Source organism: Capra hircus, chromosome 9 (assembly GCF_001704415.2).
Source record: "Capra hircus breed San Clemente chromosome 9, ASM170441v1, whole genome shotgun sequence".
Classification (NCBI taxonomy): Eukaryota; Metazoa; Chordata; class Mammalia; order Artiodactyla; family Bovidae; genus Capra; species Capra hircus.
Window position 1 is genome coordinate 60,299,621 of NC_030816.1, and position 19,401 is coordinate 60,319,021.

At 42.1% G+C, this 19,401-nt stretch overlaps 1 protein-coding gene across 3 annotated transcripts in view; it reads left to right on the top strand.

Moving 5' to 3' along the window:
* The window catches only part of MYB (MYB proto-oncogene, transcription factor), a 34,921-nt gene continuing 33,371 nt past the window's right edge, over nucleotides 17,852–19,401 (top strand). For 2 of the 3 annotated variants that reach the window (XM_018053233.1, XM_018053235.1), the window contains exon 1: nucleotides 17,852–18,074. In XM_018053233.1, coding sequence (XP_017908722.1) covers nucleotides 18,052–18,074 — 23 coding nt within the window. In that variant the 5' untranslated portion in view covers nucleotides 17,852–18,051. The remainder of the gene's footprint in view (nucleotides 18,075–19,401) is intronic. The other variant, XM_018053234.1, reaches the window with a different exon arrangement.

Genomic DNA, 19,401 nt, shown 5'->3' on the forward strand with positions numbered 1-19,401 from the left:
AATTCTTTGAAGTAGAAAATGCTAAGTTTTGGAAGAAAACACATGATTTTATCTTTAATATTTATAAAATATAATACTTCCATTTGTCTCCAGTCTTTGTAGGTAACAGATAATGTGCTTGACTAAGTTTCCACCAAATTGACATTTATAGACTGAACAGATATTTAAAAACCAGATTTGAGTTATTACAATTTCTGCCTTCTTTCAACTTCATTTCCTGAGGCAGAATTAAATTCATTCCACAAAATGACACATAATAACCTCCCTCACTTTTTTGGTCCACCCATGACTTAATGTATCTAACAATTAGGACAAAATTCTCCCCTCTAAAAATGAAATAAATATATTCATTATCAGTTCAGTTCAGTTCAATTGCTCAGTCGTGTCTGACTCTTTGCAACGCCATGAACTGCAGCATACCAGACCTTCCTGTCCATCACCAATTCCCAGAGTCCACAGAAACCCATGTCCATCGAGTCGGTGATGCCATCCAAGCATCTCATCCTCTGTCGTCCCCTTCTCCTCCTGCCCTCAATCTTTCCCAGCATCAGGGTCTTTTCCAATGAGTCAGCTCTTCACATCAGGTGGCCAAAGTATTGGAGTTTCCACTTCTACATCAGTCCTTCAATGAACATTCAGGACTGATTTCCTTAGGAAGGACTGGTTGGATCTCCTTGCAGTCCAAGGGACTCTCAAGAGTCTTCTCCAACACCACAGTTCAAAAGCATCAATTCTTCGGCACTCAGCTTTCTTTATAGTCCAATTCTCACATCCATACATGACCACAGGAAAAACCATAGCCTTAAGTAGATGGACCTTTGTTGGCAAAGTAATGTCTCTGCTTTTTAATATGCTATCTAGGTTGGTCATAACTTTCCTTCTGAGGAGTAAGCGTTTTTTAATTTCATGTCTGCAATCACCATCTGCATTGATTTTGGAGCCCCAGAAAATAAAGTCTGACACTGTTTCCGCTGTTTCCCGATCTATTTCCCATGAAGTGATGACTGGATGCCATGATTTTAGTTTTCTGAATGTTGAACTTTAAGCCAAATTTTCACTCTCCTCTTTCACTTTGATCAGGAGGCTCTTCAGTTCTTCTTCACTTTCTGCCATAAGGGTGGTGTCATCTGCATATCTGAGGTTATTGATATTTCTCCCAGAAATCTTGATTCCAGCTTGTGATTCCTCCAGTCCAGCATTTCTCATGATGTACTGTGCATAGAAGTTAAATAAGCAGGGTGAAAATATACAGCCTGACATACTCCTTTTCCTATTTGGAACCAGTCTGTTGTTCCATGTCCAGTTCTAACTGTTGCTTCCTGACCTGCATATAGGTTCCTCAAGAGGCAGGTCAAGTGGTCTGGTATTCCCATCTCTTTCAGAATTTTCCACAGTTTCTTGTGATCCACACAGTCAAAGGTTTTGGCATAGTCAATAAAGCAGAAATAGATGTTTTTCTGGAACTCTCTTGCTTTTTGATGATCCAGTGTATGTTGGCAATTTGATCTCTGGTTCCTCTGCCTTTTCTAAAACCAGCTTGAACATCTGGAATTTCATGGTTCATGTATTACTGAAGCCTAACTTGGAGACTTTTAAGCATTACTTTACTAGTGTGTGAGATGAATTTAATTGTGCGGTAGTTTGAGCATTCTTTGGCATTGCCTTTCTTTGGGATTGGAATGAAACTGACCTTTTCCAGTCCTGTGGCCGCTGCTGAGTTTTCCAAATTTTCTGGCATATTGATTATCACTGACATGCAATTCAAAGTGTTCCTTAATGTCTACTCACAGACCAGGTTGAGAACCCCCAACATACACTTTGAGCTTTTAATATTCTTTGAATTGTGAGTGTTCTCTACTAGGACCTCTGAACGAAAGTGAAAAATTAACCAAAAGTCTTTTTTTCAACCAAAATGAAAGAAAATCATGGTTGATAATAATGTATAATACAAAATACTGGCAATATTTTAATGCAAACACTGGTCAGGAAATCAAGCCAACTTTAGTACATAAACACTACATATATGGCTTATACCACTCCCTCACCCTTCCTTCTTTCAATGAATTTTCATAAAGCTCAGAATATTTTATGTTTTCCAGCATATTCCTGAGGTGACATCGTCTCTCTGACCCTACAGTGTTGTCATATCTACCCTCATCCCCTACCTCCCCTGCCCCCGCCCCCGCTGCCAAGTAAGGCAGTCCCAGCATATCTCTCAGTTGGCCCCAGATTGTAAACCGCTGTCTTCAAGTCAGGATTCACCTCACTTCAGAGCAATCTGGTCTTCTCAAGGAGAAGCATAGCTCTGAAGACAGATTCCTTTCCAAATAAACCCTAGTAAAAGTTGGGGCACAGGCTGTGAGGAGAAAACAAAATAGAAGCGATCTTTCCCATTTTCTGACTCCCTAGGACCATCTTCCCCAAAGTTGCAACTCAGTAAAAAGAGCATCTGGACACAAGATACTGCTCTGGCCTCAGAAAGGGATTTGAGTCCCCTGCAAACTGTCTGCTGCTTCTCTTCCACTTGGTGACAGTCAAGCTGTGATCTTACTCAAAAGCCCTCAGTTAAGCAGTGCAATGCAACTTTCCAAAACAAGGTTTAGATCTATAACGAGATGAGAAACCAGTGTGAAAACTGTATTTTTCATACTGTCCTGAAGTTTTATACCTCCTGGCAAGCAATTGCAGGAGCTAATCTCTTGATCAGCCACAGTAAATAAGACTTGAGGATCACATGCCTGGCCACAGAGTTTATCCCAGGCTACTGAACGACGAATGGAGTCCCTGACACCATCAGTGAATTAACTCACCTCAGGTAGGTAGTTGTTCTCGTACAGTGGCCTCAACATGACTGTTTACATTAGGGAAAATAAAAATCTAGTATGCAATGTTAAAGACTTAAATGATACGCAAAAAAAGCACATGTCTTGGAAGAAACTGTTGTGTGTGTGTTTGTGTGTTTTTTTTAGTTCAGTTCAGTCGTTCAGTCATGTTTGACTCTTTGCAATGCCATGGATTGCAGCATGCCAGGCCTCCCTATCCATCTCCAACTCCCGAAGTTTACTCAAAACTTATGTCCATTGAGTCAGTGATGCCATCCAACCATCTCATCCTCTGCTATCCACTTCTCCTCCAACCTTCAATCTTTCCCAGCATCAGGGTCTTTTCCAATGAGTCAGCTCTTCACATCAGGTGGCCAAAGGATTGGAGTTTCAGCTTCAACATCAGTCCTTCAATGAACATTCAGGACTGATTTCCTTTAGGATGGACTGGTTGGATCTCCTTGCAGTCCAAGGGACTCCCAACTTCTCCAATACCACAGTTCAAAGCATCAATTTTTTGGTGCTTGGCTTTCTTTAGAGTCCACCTCTCACATCCATACATGACTACTGGGAAAACCATAGCCATGACTGATGGACCTATGTTGGCAAAGTAATGTCTCTGCTTTTTAATATGCTGTCTACGTTGGTCATAACTTTCCTTCTAAGGAGTAACTGTCTTTTAATTTCATGGCTCCAGTCACCATCTGCAGTGATTTTGGCGCCCCCCAAAATGAAGTCTGCCACTGTTTCCACTGTTTCCCCATCTATTTCCCATAAAGAGATGGAACCAGATGCCATGATCTTAGTTTTCTGAATGTTAGTTTTAAGCCACCTTTTTCACTCTCTCTTTCACTTTCATCAAGAGGCTATTCAGTTCTTTTTCACCTTCTGTCATAAGGGTGGTATCATCTGAATATCTGAGGTTATTGATATTTCTCCCAGCAATCTTGATTCCAGCTTGTGCTTCCTCCAGTCCAGCATTTCTCATGATGTACTCTGCATTAAGTTAAATAAGCAGAGTGACAGTATATAGCCTTGATATACTCCTTTTCCTATTTGAAACCAGTCTGTTTTTCCATGTCCAGTTCTAACTGTTGCTTCCTGACCTGCATACAGATTTCTCAAGAGGCAGGTCAGGTGGTCTGGTATTCGCATCTCTTTCAGAATTTTCCATAGTTTGTGGTGACCCACACAGTCAAAGGCTTTGGCATAGTCAATAAAGTGGAAATAGATGTTTTTTGGAAACTCTCTTGCTGATTCAATGATCCAACGGATGTTTGCAACTTGATCTCTGGTTCCTCTGCCTTTTCTAAAACCAGCTTGAACGTCTGGAAGTTCATGGTTCACATATTGTTGAAGCCTGGCTTGGAGAATTTTGAGCATTCCTTTTCTAGCATGTGAGATGAGTGCAATTGTGCGGTAGTTTGAACATTCTTTGGCATTGCCTTTCTTTGGGATTGGAATGAAAACTGACCTTTTCCAGTCCTGTGGCCACTGCTCCCACATTTTACATTTTAAAACATTTTACAACATGCTAAATAGAATGCACCCATTGGGGTACTATATTAATTACAGGCAAAGGAAGAACTAGACCAAACTGAAAAAAAACCAGGTTAATTCTAGGCTTCTTCTCAAGTCCACCAAATAGAGTACTCTCACTAGGCTTTTTCTCCTACTGAATAAGATTTTTTACTCCACTATCTATTCTGGGCCTGTTCTCAACCAAACCCCCACTCAGAAAGGAATGTCCCTCAGAGATAATAATTATAAATGGATCCATGTGGTCATTTAATTCGAAGCAATCCGTCTAGTCAAGGCTATGGTTTTTCCAGTGGTCATGTATGGATGTGAGAGTTGGACTGTGAAGAAAGTTGAGTGCCGAAGAATTGATGCTTTTGAACTTGGACTGCAAGGAGATCCAACCAGTCCATTCTGAAGGAGATCAGTCCTGGGTGTTCATTGGAAGGAATGATGCTAAAGCCAAAACTCCAGTACTTTGGCCACCTCATGCGAAGAGTTGACTCATTGGAAAAGACTCTGATGCTGGGAGGGATTGGGGGCAGGAAGAGAAGGGGACGACAGAGGATGAGATGGCTGGATGGCATCACCGACTCGATGGATGTAAGTTTGAGTGAACTATGGGAGTTGGTGATGGACAGGGAGGCCTGGAGTGCTGCAATTCATGGGGTCGCAAACAGTTGGACACGACTGAGCGACTGAACTGAACTGAACTGAGCTGAAACCTTTGACAAGAATCTGATATTATCCTAGGATGACTAACTGTCAGGTAGATAAGTGACAGTATCTATGGACAGGACAGTCTATTGAGAGCACGTTAGAATAGGTGATACAGGCCAAGTCCTCACCAACATCTTCTCTGGTTGATGGGTAATTATGGATAACCTCAGCTCTTTCCCACAGAACTTTATGCACCTGGAGCTTCCCCCATGGCTCAGTGGTAAAGAATCTGCCTGCCAAAGCAGGAGATGAGAGTTCAATCTCTGGGTTGGGAAGATCCTTGGAAAAGAGAATGGCAACCCACTCCAGTATTCTTGCCTGGAGAATTCCACAGATAGGGGAATCTGGTGGGCTACACTCCATGGGGTCGCACAAGAGTCAGACACGACTTAGTGACTGAAAAGCAACAGTTAACTTAACAGCTGTAAATTATATTTGTGTTCTTATATTATTCACAGTTTGTAAAACACATTGACATATTATCCAATCGATCCTCACCTAGATTCTGTATAATAGGTACCATCTCTATCAGATAAATTGAGATCCAGGGTTAAGTGTTAAGCATTTTGCCCAGTTACACAGTCCATTTGGGAGTGCTAGGACAACTCACAGTCTCTGATTCTAAATCAGATATGTATTTCTGCTGTCATGCTACCCTACCTTCTATCACTGACCCAGTCAGCCTGTGCATTCATTTAATAAAGTAAATGTTAATTATTTGGGTAAAATTCTAATATTAGATAATCTAAAAGGAACCTATTGGGAAATTTTCCCTTATTTTCAGCATTCAGAATTCTGCAAATCTGATCCTTTAAACAATGATGAGGGTGAGCATGAAAGGCTTGAAGACAGTTTATTAATAAGCATCTGATCTTGAAAATTTTCATGTTTTATAGCTATACTGTCTAATACAGTAGATACTAACTACATATGACCACTGATTAATTGAACTGTGGCTTGTGTGCCTGAAGGAATGAATTTTAAATTTTAGGTTTTTTTTTTTAATTTTATTTTTACTTTATTTTACTTTACAATACTGTATTGGTTTTGCCATACATTGACATGAATCTGCCACGAGTGTATACGAGCTCCCAATCCTGAATTCCCCTCCCACCTCCCACCCCATATCATCTCTCTTAAAAAAAAAAATAAATAAATAAATTTTAGTTACTTTAAAATTAAACATTACATTTAAAACCTGACACTTGCTTCAGTTATGGAAAACTTTTAAGTATGTTTGAAACAATTTGGTTATGTAAATTTACCTTTTCAATTGTTCATTTTGTGAATTCTCATAAAAGATCAAATACTTCTTGTAAAAATTCAACATGTGAATTGAGATGTTATACCAAAAATGAATGTAAAATATCTTCATAACAATTGTTAATATTGATTTTGCACTGAAATTATAATATTTAGCTATATTAGGTTAAGTAAAGATATTGTTGCAATTAGGTTGTCAGTTTCTTTTTAAAAATATGGCCATGAAAAATTTTGAGTAGACACATGTGGCTGGCATTAAATTTTGTCAGCACTTTCTGAAGGAAGTCAGCCCTGGGATTTCTTTGGAAGGAATGATGCTAAAGCTGAAACTCCAGTACTTTGGCCACCTCATGAGAAGAGTTGACTCATTGGAAAAGAGTGTGATGCTGGGAGGGGTTGGGGGCAGGAAGAGAAGGGGACGACAGAGGATGAGATGGCTGGATGGAGTTGGTGATGGACAGAGAGGCCTGGTGTGCTGCGATTCATGGGGTCGCAAAGAGTCAGACACGACTGAGCAACTGAACTGAACTGAATCTATAGAAAATTCAATTATCTGTGTATCTGGGAAAAGTTATAGATATACAGAAAATATTTCTCTTCATTTTACTGATATATTTTAATTTTGACTGGACTGAATCTCAGATCATTCATTACTAAGACCTTTCAGGGATGCTGCTTTCTCTGAAAGATGCTACTCTTTGAGACAGCCAGACACAGTGCAAGAATGTGGTTTTTTATTTGTTTGCATTGTGTGTGTGTGTGTGAGAGAGAGAGAGAGAGAGAGAGAGAGAGAGGTTGGAATGGAAAGACAGGCCTAAAATCCTGAAATTGACATAACTCTTGAATTACAGGCTATGTTCAGTCTTATTCAGTGCTCAAATATTTATGAAATATCTACAAAGTGAAAGTGACCTGTTACATGCAGTTTCTTAGAAACCAAAATGCTGGTCTCTGAAGTGCTTATCATAAACCATCGAATCAGCATCATCAGATTCTGCCTATTAAAAATGCAGATTCCTGGATTCCAGTGAGGCCTATTGAATTAGAATCTATTAAAACTCTGGATATGTTACTTAGGAATATACATGTTGAATGGCAATCCTTAAGCCACTAAAACATGAGACCCACTGTTCCAGAGGACCGGACAGAATGAAACAAAGGTTAAACATAAAGAAAACACTCTGATGGCTTTGCAGGTGGCTCAGTAGGTAAAGATTGATTCACCATGTGCCATGGAAGGTTTTCTTGAATAGAAGTCTTCTAATCTGAGGCTGGAATGACAAGAAGAAGTTAGTCACCAAAGAGGGATGAGAGGAGAGTCATAAGCAGAGGATCAGAATGAACAAGGTACCTAGGCATAGATCGTCCCTGCACATGTGGGACATATGAACAGTGGACTGTTAGGAGGGCACAGGAAGATACGAGGCCACAAAGAGTCTTACATAAAATGCTAAGGATTTCTATCTCTACCCTGTAGGTAGGTTGCTTTTTAAGGTGTAGAGTACATTGGTGGATGTGGTAGGAGAGGCATGTGTGGGGGAAACAGTTTCCAGATGGCACTGATATTCTGGCCCAGAGATACTGCTATAAGCAGGATTTTAAGCAAATGTGAATAAATGAGACTGAAGCCATCCTAACTCTAACTCAGCACAGGAAGCTGACAAGTGTCTAAACTGAAGTGGTGGTAGAAGGGATAAAAAGATGGGAAACTATTGAACAAAGGTCAAAGACGTGCATTTATCAGGAATTTGTGTTTGATTGAACGCCAGGATTGAGTTTGATTGAGAGAGCCTAGGATGACTTCCAAGTGCCTGGTTTGTCTAACTGAAATGGAGATGATGCCTTTCACTGAGAGAGAACACCAACAATTTAGCCTATTCTGATTTCAAAACTTTGCTTGGCATGTTCTTTGGAATGAGTCATTCTATGCGAAACCTGTTGACAGTCTTCAAAAGAAACCAATAAATCCATAACATGGCACAAAATTGTATATGACTAGGCCAGAAATGCATCAGGTTTTGCATTAATAAATTGTTCCCACATTACGTTTCCAGAGAAACCTATCTACTGTGAAATGCTTTTAGGATATGAATCAACATTATCATCATGAAAATTCTGATGTTTACATACTGAAAAGTATCTTTGAATACATAGCAGTGAGTTTTTAAAAAACTTTTTAAACATTAGTAACACCTACTTCGGAGAAAGCAATGGCAACCCACTCCAGTACTCTTGCCTGGAAAATCCCATGGACAGAGGACCCTGGTGGGCTGAAGTCCATGGGGTCACTAAGAGTCGGACACGACTGAAGCGACTTAGCAGCAGCAGCAGCAGCAGCAACACCTACTTCATATATTGATTTATAGGAAACTGTGAATTTTAAAAAACAATAGTCTGATATATGAAGTATCTTCTTTCTAAAAGTATTTGCATGAATATTGTTCTTTAATTACCCTATGAGGATGCCATTTCTTTTACTTATTTAAAAGAAAGAAAAAGCATCAATAGGGCTTTCAGAAAAGAAACTACATGTAATCTAAACTAAAACATAAATTAGAATTTTTATACACTAACTTTTGTGTACTTAACATTTTTCGAACAGAATATTGCCTTTCAGCTTCAAAAGTGTTCTCCTTCAAGCTCTAAACTAAAATAGAATCAGATGAGCCTTCCAAAGCTCCAAGCAAAGCTAGCACTTTGGAACTTCCTCATAATTGTAGTACAAAAGATTATAAATTATTTGATATAGTTTCTTTAGAAGTTATTTTCTTTATAAAAAGTAAAATATTTGCTTGACAGAACTATTTAAACCAAATTAAGATAATTCTGGGAACTGATATTTTTCAAAAGCCAACTGACTATTTTCACCTATTTCTTTAGAACCATTACTAACACCAAAAAGTAAATTAGAATAAATCATCTCTATAGATGTCATGACTTTTGTAATATTAGTTTAATACTTCCACAAATTTTTATATTAATATTTATAGCAATAAATTTAAATGGAAAGAGTAGAGTGATGGTATACTTTATCCCAACAGGGTTCACATTTTAAATTATGTAGCCCACTTAATTTAAAGGACCAAAGAAAATAACAACTACCTTAAAGCTATTACCTTGTCCTTGTTCTGGTGAAGGAAAGAACTTCATTTTCTCAGACTATGGGTTCAGATAGAAAGAAGGAAGGAAGGGAATGAGGGAGGGAAGAAGTAAGAGAGGAGGAAAGGAAAGGAGAGGAAAGACATACTAGTGATTAGAAAAGATGCCAGTTCTTATCAAATGGTTTTCACAAAGACTAAGAAGGCTTTTCAAATTTGCAGGAATTAAGCATTCACTCACTCACTGAGTTTATGAATAATTTCAAAATGAACAACTCCTTGAGGTAAAAGAGTAGAATTCAATATTGCATAAAGATATATTAAAGCAGTACCTCATAAGAAACTCTGGGCTGGATGAAGCACAAGCTGGAATCAAGATGGCCGGGAGAAATATCAATAATCTCAGATATGCAGATGACACCACCCTTATGGCAGAAAGTGAAGAAGAACTAAAGAGCCTCTTGATGAAAGTGAAAGAGGAGAGTGAAAAATTTGGCTTAAAGCTCAACATTCAGAAAACTAAGATCATGGTATCTGGTCCCATCACTTCATGGCAAATAGATGGAGAAACAGTGGAAAACAGTGACAGACTTTATTTTTGGAGGCTCCAAAATCACTGCAGATGGTTACTGCAGCTATGAAATTAAAAGATGCTTGCTCCTTGGAAGAAAAGTTATGACCAATCTAGACAGTATATTAAAAAGCAGAGACATTACTTTGCCAACAAAGGTCCGTCTAGTCAAGGCTATGGTTTTTCCAGTGGTCATGTATGGATGTGAGAGTTGGACTACAAAGAAAGCCAAGAGCCAAAGAACTGATGCTTTTGAACTGTGGTATTGGAGAAGATTCTTGAGAGTCGCTTGGGCTGTAAGAAGATCCAACCAGTCCATTGGCCACCTGATGGGAAGAACTGACTTATATGAAAAGACCCTGATGCTGGGAAAGACTGAAGGCGGGAGGAGAAGGGGATGACAGAGGATGAGTTGGTTGGATGGCATCACCAACTTAACGGACATGACTTTGAGTAAACTCCGGGAGTTGGGGATGGACAGGGGAGCCTGGTGTGCTGCAAAAAGTCAGACACGTCTGAGTGACTGAACTGAACTGAATTGATATCAGAGTAAATAAAGATAAATATAGAATGGTAGAGTAGAAATGGAAGAAATAAAATTTAGAGACACAATATGTGAACAAAACAGCTTGAAAGAGCTCCAGAATCAAGTTACCCAAAGGACAACAAACTATACAAACACTAGAAATAAAGCATCACTGCTAAGATTAGAACGATGGTATCGATACAGTTTGTGAGGTTATCAGCCTTTACTTGAGCACAGAATTTAATCTATGTAATGGAATCCAGTTTGAGAAGAATTGCAGGAATGTAAAGAGGAGGGGTGGGAATTTAAAGTTGGAGGCTATCATACAGTAGTAGAAAGAACTCAGAATTTGGAATAAAGAATCTGGGTTTAATTAATCCCAGCTCTTCAATTCATTATTTGTGTGCCCTTGAACAAATCACTTCACATCTCTCAATCTCAGTTGCCCCCCACCTGAAAATGGGGAAAATAATATTTAGGAGGGGAAAAACCCAGGCAGAAAGATAAGAACTGCTATTCAAAGTGATAATATATGGCAAAGCCTTTTGTAAACTCTAAAACCCTAATACAAGGCATAAATATATATATATATATTTTTTTTAAAGCAACACATACACACTCAACAGCTCCAGCTAATTCCTCATCAATTGTCAACATTTATGTGCATCCTTATGCTCAAGATCCTGCTTCATTAATTGAGTATATAGAAAGGCATAGGATACATGCCTCTCCTCTAGTTTATAATCAAAACTCAAGATGAGATAAGGCACATTATAAAAAATAAAGACAGAGAAAAAAGATAAGTAAATAAATAGCAGAGAGAAGACAATGCAGGCCATATGTTCAATAAAAGGCATGAACACAAGTCACAGGTGGGCAGGATGACTGTGGATTAGGGAAGTCTAAGGGGACTTCAGAAGAAAGGCTGGGCTTCAGTGGGGCTTGAGGGATAGAGGCGGGCCCTTATGTAAGCAGAAAGGAGGAAGGAAAGCATTGCAGGCAGGAGGCATGGTGTAAGCAAAGGCCCTGAGATTGCCAATGGTTTTATGAGGAGGAAGTGGAGTGAACATAACACCAGGAGATAAGGTTGGAAAGGTGGTGTGTTGTAAAGCATGACACTCAGCCAGTGCACCCCACTGGAGCTACATAGGTTGGGCTTAGCCGGGCCCGGTCTGATCGGTTGGTACACGAGCCATCCTCATTATTAAATACCATCACCCTGGGGGTAGGCTGTGTAGGCACAGAGGCCAGAGCAAGCCCAAGGCAGGGAATGCCAAGTGAAGGAGTTCAGATCTTATCTTCTCAACATTAGGGAGCCAGTGCTGGGATCATAACATCTGACTAGTTAGAGTGAGGCTGATCCAGCGGTGAGGTGAGAATGGATGGGGGAGAGAGATCATAGAGGGGGAAATTAGTTGGGGGCCAGTATGGCAGATCATGGTGAAGGCAGGATGCTCTAGGAGAAGGTGGGGGCAATAGGACTAGAACAGAGGCTGAAAATGAGCAAAAATCATCCAGCAAAAGGGCCCACCCTTTCTGCAAGCTCATGGCCTCGCAGAGTGCAATAACAACAAACGGTGGAAACATGGTCAGGCGTATAAAGGTAAAATGGGAGACCTAAGCATTTTGGGGAAAAACAATAGTAAAGACTGGAAGCATCTTTCAAGCTCTCTCTTGCAATCTCTGCCTTTTGAAGGTTTAGAATTGGGGGCTCAGAAAAGTTGCCAACTGCTGTACATTTGATGAACCTGCCTTGCCCACTTTGTCATTTCACACTCCAAGAAGCCCCTAAGTGTTATTGTTGTTGTTTTGGTTACAATTTCTGTTAATAAACCTTGCTATTTTGTTGACTGACTCTGAAAGCTGCTATTTTACATTTGTTACGCACGTAGGGGAAGTACGGAAAAGAAGCAAGAACTGGCCGAGAACAGATGTGAGAAGAGACGGGAGAAAAATTACTTCTGTAAACTGGTTTGGGGGACATTTCCCCAACAGCTTTGAAAACATAGGACTGTCACTTGGGGAAAAGTTAGTGATTCCATAGAGCAGATTTTTCTGAAGCAGAAAGAGGTGAGGCCTTAGTCTTTTCAACAGTGATTTTCAATCATGTCATTCAGTACCTAGGAGCAAGGCAGAAAAACAACATAGTGTCCCTAACCAGGATGTGTTTAGAATAGAATGGAATAGAATAAATGGAGTAATTCATTGATCCAAAATGTTTGAAAGTCACTTCCTAATAAATTTTTTTTCCCAAAGTAAAGGAAAACCTTTCAAAATCAGTTGACAAAAAACAGAATTCTATCATAAAAAAAGAAAACACGAAAACATTTATATATATATATATATATATATATAAACTTTCTTTACTTCCCAACAGGTCTCTCCCCCTAGCTCCTACACTGAGTCTCACCTCGTCTTCCAACCTCTTAAATATTCTCTAAAGACTTTTCATTCCTCTCTATACAACCATCTATTAGTAAAGCCAGGCTATAGCACAGTTATTGTCTTCATGCAGATAACTCTTAAATATGGCATTCATTCAGCGTTGCCCTGGTAAACATTTAACAACCAGTTTTCCAAGGTAGGGGGAAATCCCTTATTTGTATTTGCCACTTTTTGTTGGGCAAATACGCCAACCAGAGCCATTTCAAGCTCTTTACATGACTTAACTGAACGCAAAATTGGAAAGAGATGTACATTCACATACATTACATAGTATTTCCTTGATGCAGATATAATAAAGATAAATAACCTCAAGAGCATACCTAAGAGTGAAATGAGGTAAAACAATTAGGAAATGATGAGTTTTGAATATGTATTACCTTTAAAAATCTGTTTAATTGTAGGCTTATATAATCCAGAGTTTGGTAATGTCTCTGTGTAACAGCACGCTCCCAAGTTTCCTCCCAGCACACCACTCCCAGCTCAACCTCTCTCCTTCAGGCACAGATACCACACACCTGCTCAACAGTCCTACCCGGATCTCTTCCATAAGAACCACAAACTTAACATACTGAAATCTAAACTCACTTTCCTCTTTGAATCTCCTTAGTGCACACTTCTCTTCCCCTCTTGACTTCCCTATTTCTATTAATGGTGCCTCCAATAGCCATCCAATCAGTTGCTAAATCTCGAAGGTTCTGCCTCTCAATGTTCTTTAAATCCACCCCCTCCTTTCCATTCCAAATAGGGTTACTGTCCTAATCCAGCCCAATTAACTGGCCTCTCCTCCTACTCTTTCTTCTCTCTCCAATCTGTCTGTGATACTGTTAGGTTAATCTTCCAAATGTACCTTTCCAATAATGTAGATCTTCCATTGAGAACACATACATTCTGATCTGGCCTTCAGAGCTCTCCTTGCTCCAGGAAATCTGGCCAACTCCTTATTCCCTGTGTTTGGAATACATCTTGTGGTTCACAATCATGCGCTTTTGCTCACACTTTTACATTCCTCTGGAATATCCTTATTTAATCACACAAAAACCCCTCACACTTTTTATTCAGTCCTCAGTTCAAATGACAATGAAAATATGCAGGTTGGTTGTCATGGGAATACATATATAAGTTTATGAGAATCTGGAGGCTGAAAACAAACAGAAAATGCCAAACCCAGGAATCATTTAACAATAAAAATTTTCTGGTGGCCATCCTATATGGAGGCTCTATGAAACACATTAAGCACTTGCCCCATTGTTATTACTAAAAGGTTTGTTGTGAACCAACATGAGATTTATCTCAAACCTATGGATTTCAATTATACATGCTACAGCTGTCATTCATTAGCTGAAATGATCAAGAATTGTCTGTACTTTACCATTTGGTGTTTACAGTAATTATTTCCCTCTTAATGCTCTGAACCAAATTGGGTTGAGGGGGTGGGAGAAGGTGGGTGGTTAGAGACATTGGGCCCCTGGGGCCTGGTCTGTCACCACCCTTGATAATCCTCATTCATCTTTGGGACACTTCACAAGTACTAAAGATTTACCATGTGCCCAGAGTTTCTCAGCAGTCAGAAGAAAAATGCTAGAATATACATCTTTCTTCTGTCAGCCCTTTCCCAATGTTTAGAGTAAAATAAAATGCGTTAAGGGTTGGCTTTCTGGAGGTAGAGAATCATAATGATGATCAGTAAGCAATCAAGAGATTCCTTTTCTTTCAAGTTGCAAATATGAGACTGAAGTTTTAATAGCAAAGGAAGAAAGAATAAGATGCCACAGCCCAGTAGTCACTGGCACCAACGTTCCCATGAACCTAAGTTGTCTTAGGTTTTCGAGAGTCTGATTTCTTAGCCCAGGAGAGGTGAAAGAGAATGAGATAGAGGAAGGCCATGAGAGGCAACGGCCTGGGGGGAAAGTGTTTCGAACCAGCCTGTCTTCACTCTAATACTGAAATTGTCAATGACTGATGCAGAGACAGCTTCCATGAACACAAAAAATAAACCAGAAAAACCCTTTGGATGCTTGTTTAAAATGCAGCTTCCTGGGCCCTGTCTCAAACTCACTGAATCATGGGACAGTGCGTTTTTCATGGGTACACACAGTGATTCAGATTTTAAAGACTGAGGATCACTGGATTAGTATTGGCCAACTATGGTCTGTAGACTGGATATGGCCTTCAAGCTAAAAATGGTTTTTACATTTTTAAAGAGTTGTTAAAAAAATAAAAAAAGGAAAGTAGAAGAATAAGCAACACAACGAACAAAGTCTAAAATATTTATTACCTGCCCCTTTACAGGAAAGTTTGTTGACCCCTGTCTTTTGTTTAGTCACTAAGTTCTGTCTGACTCTGCAACCCCATGGACTGTAGCCCACCACTCTCCTCTGTCCATAGGATTCTCCAGCTAAGAATACTGGAGTGGGTGGCCGTGCCCTCTTCCAGGGGATCTTCCCTACTCAGGGATTGAACACGCTCCTGCTACATGGGCAGGTGAATTCTTACGCCGCCAAGGAAGCTCAACCCTTCTTTAGTACATTGCAAAAAAGTCTGCATCTGAATTTTTAGCTCTAACCCAGGCCTGCCACACTAAAACCACTGATGCAGCACAACTTAAGAAAAATGAAGACTCTGATACTAATGAAATATATAATGCTCTCATCTAAAAATGCATTTGTAATAATTATAAGTGAAGGAAGGAAATGTGCAAATATAATTATAGTAAAAATTCTGCAATGTCTTTGAAAATATATTTTCATCCATACAAGAACTTATAACTCCATTTGAGTCCATCCTTTTATATACTTATCAGGTGGCAATATATCCCAAATTAGCCTAGTAAAATCATTGTGTGTATACTTTTTGTCAGACTATACTTGTCCCCATACATATTTTTGTCACACATATGAGGGAAAAAAATGTAAACTTCAAAATGTCTGAGAAATGAAAATGTTATAAATTCTCAAAACAACATTTAGGAAAATGATGCACAAAGGGAATAAAGGGAGTAAAATTGAATTTGGTGTTTTCCTACTTAAGAGGAGTTAAAGAATCATAGAGTACTTCCATCTCCTAAGAATCTTGGAAAAGAGACTATGAGCTGACTTCCAGAAGGGTTCAGACACTCTTACTGTGCCAAAGAGCATTTGGGAATCATGCCAGTTAAATTCATAAAGCAATCCCAAAGACAGATGCAATTACTTTAAGGGTGGTATCTAGATGTTTGTTCTAGATTTTTTTAATTGTTTATTTTTGATATGGAGAAAGAAATTTTATTATAGAATCTAGAAATGAATATTGTCTTCAAAAATATATTAACTTGTCTTTCAAGATTGTGACCTGAAATATCTCACAATAATGTTGTTTCAGTGTTTTTTTTTTCTTTATGGAGAAAGGAATGCTAAAATCTAACTAGACACTGACTTTTTGATAAGGTTTTAAACTATATTACAATGTTAAGAAACAATGTGTAAATCACCAGATAAAGTCTTGAAACAAAGCATGCTCACCATTTAATAAAATTATGACTCATATCAGCAAGAAAATGCTTTTTTAGTGAAAAAAAAATGCTTTCTGAGCTAAGTGTGAACTGCCAGGGCACATGGGACACCCACAAAACCCAGTCAGCAGAAGTCTCAAACTCCTATAAGATTAAAGGAAAAATAAATTAGTGTGTATAGAGAATGAGAAAAAAAAAAGTCCCCAATGGTACAAGTGTATAAACGGAAGTAAAACTAAAACTCCCCTAAAATCCCCCAATCATCGATCCTTATAAATTCAGCATTTATCTTCTCCTTTTAATTGTTTGGGAGCCTCTAGTTAAGTGAACACTAGTCTTTTCGTGATTTTTATCTGGTAAAACAAGAGTCCTAAACTACCCTAAACGTGGGTGCCAATCTCTGTATCACAAACTGTTGAACTTTAAAAACCATGCAAGCACACGTGGGGCTTCCTGAGTTCTGCTGGGGGCTGCTGGGCTGTTTGGAACCCTGTAGATTTTGCAGGTGTGTAGTCCAGGGCGCGCGCGGCATTCTGCATGGACAGAGGTGTGTGGTGGGCACCGCCTGGCCCGGGCAGGGTGGGTGGGGCCGGGCGTGTGCCCGGGTGAGACTGAAGGCATGTGACAATGCGAAGGTGGCGTGTCGGCTCCAGGATCTGGGTGGAGAGTGAAAACTCCGCTGGGGTGCCCCATGTGTGAGCGGTGATAGCTCCAACCCCACTAGTATTCAAGTGTCTCTTGTTATCAAGTTAAATTAGAGATGTTCTTTAAAAACAGAGCAGAACAACAACAAACTCAAAACAGCTAGCCAAATATTCTATGCAAACGTATGCTCCCATCCCCTACTACCGACCCCCCAACGCAACGCTCCCCCATCTCCGAGGAGCTGAGTTTTACACCCTGTCTAAATCCAATCTCGAATGCGGGAGTTTCCCTCCCCCCAAGCCCCAGTTCCTTGCCGCCCCCGCGACAATGAGGCAGAGCCTGGAGAGCTCAGTTCTGGGGCCCTGGGGCAAGCAGAGTGGGGCGACTATAGTGCGGCCACCAAGAAGGGGAGGCGGCATCAGTGGGACGCGGCGCGAGCCCGCGCAGCCGGTACCAGGGAGCGGGGTTTGCTCAGGAAAAGGCGCCGCCGCGGACCCCGGTCGCCCCTCCCTGGCCTCGGGCTCTCCGCCCGCGCGCCGCCCCGGCCTCGCAGCGCGCCAGGAGCCGCACCGCGGCGCGAGAGTCGGAGGGGAGCCGCGGCCCCGCGGGCCAGGCAGCCCGGAGGGCGGCAGCCAAGGCGACCGCGGAGGCGGCGGACAGGGCGCGTGCGCACTGCAGGGGCGCCAGATTTGGCGGGAGGGGGAGTGTCCAAAGCTCTTTGTTTGATGGCATCTCTGTTTACAGAGTTTACACTTTAATATCAACCTGTTTCCTCCTCCTCCTTCTCCTCCTCCTCCGCGACCTCCTCCTCCTCCTCCTCCTCTTTCTCCTGAGAAACTTCGCCCCGGCGGTGCGGAGCGCCGCTGCGTAGCCGGGGAGGGACGCAGGCGGGCAGCGGGAGGCGCAGCCCCGTGCGGTTCCCGCGGCTCCCAGCGGAGCCCGGCGCCCGCCGCGCCATGGCCCGGAGACCCCGGCACAGGTAACGAAGATCCCCGGTGGGCGGCCGTGGGCAGGGGCGCGCTGGGCTCCAGGAGCTTGGGGAGCAGGTGGGAATTCGTTCCCGGATCTTCTGCGGGGCTGTCATACTGCGAGGACCCGGAGCCGCTGCCTCGGCAAGCAGAAGCCACTCGAGGGACGGATGAATGGAAGAGTCGGTGCTGGAAATCCATTAGGACTTTGGAAAGCACGCCCTGCGGCTCATTTTGCAAGTTGCACAGGGTACCTTCTCTCTAGGGGGGAAAATAGCAGCACGCTCCAGTCGGGGGCAGAGCGGTGCCCACCAGCCCCAGGGAGCCCACTACGTTCCTGGCTTGATGCCGCGGGTGTCGGCGAGCGAGTTGCGGCGTAATTGCTGGATGCATTGCGATATGTTTGGACTTGGAAGTGCAGAGCGTGTGGCTGATAAAGGGGAAACGCCGAATTGTTTAGTAGCTGCAGGTAGTTCATTTAAATTTCATTCATTCTTTATGGAGGCGAAGAAGGGTGTCAGCTGACAGGTTGCTGGAAAGAAGCTTGTAGGGGAGGAAAGGATCTCTACCTTTGCAGATGGTTTTAAGCTCTGGTTTTGAAGGTTCGAATCCATATTCTCTGGGAGGCTTTTATTTCTAGAGCAAACATTGTACATCCACCCCCACGCGCCCGCGCCGCACATGTCAAGTGCACTTGGGGAGGCTCGCGCGGTGTCGGGAGTGAAGTGCTGTTACATTTGGGCGGATCGGAGGGAAACAGGGAGAGGAGAGGGGAGAGACTGGTCCGAACTGTCACTTGCTGGAGCTCCTGCTTCGACCAGTCTGTGGACTTCCCGGACTGGACGCGGCGGCGCTCCCTGCCAGTGGCCGGGTGCGGGGGCTCGCTCGGCCGCCGCCACGGTTGCAGCTCAACGGAAGGGGACGGAGGCGGGCAGCACCCAACGCCGCTGCCGCGCAACAGGGACGCAATCCCCGAGGGCGCTTCCCGTGTGCAGGAGGCCCCGGCGCGGCGCGCGCACGTGGACGCGGCCAAGGTCGGCGCTCCTCCCGGCGCCCTGCTCGCGCAGCCTTCGGTCGCCCCGGACGGAGAAGGGGACGCGGGGACAGACCTTGGCCGAGACGTGCTGGTGAAAAAAAGTCCCTGGAGGCAAAGCAAACCCACGCTTTTTTCCTCGGGTTGTTTGATTTTCTTTTACTTATTCGTTTTTGCATCGGAGGTCGCTATCCTCTCGCAGAGCTAGGAAGTTGCAAAGAGCGTGGGTGTGGGCCCTGCAGCAGCACCCTCGGCCGGGCCTGGCCGGGCCGGGGAGCGGCGCCCAGGCAAGGCCAGGTGGTGGA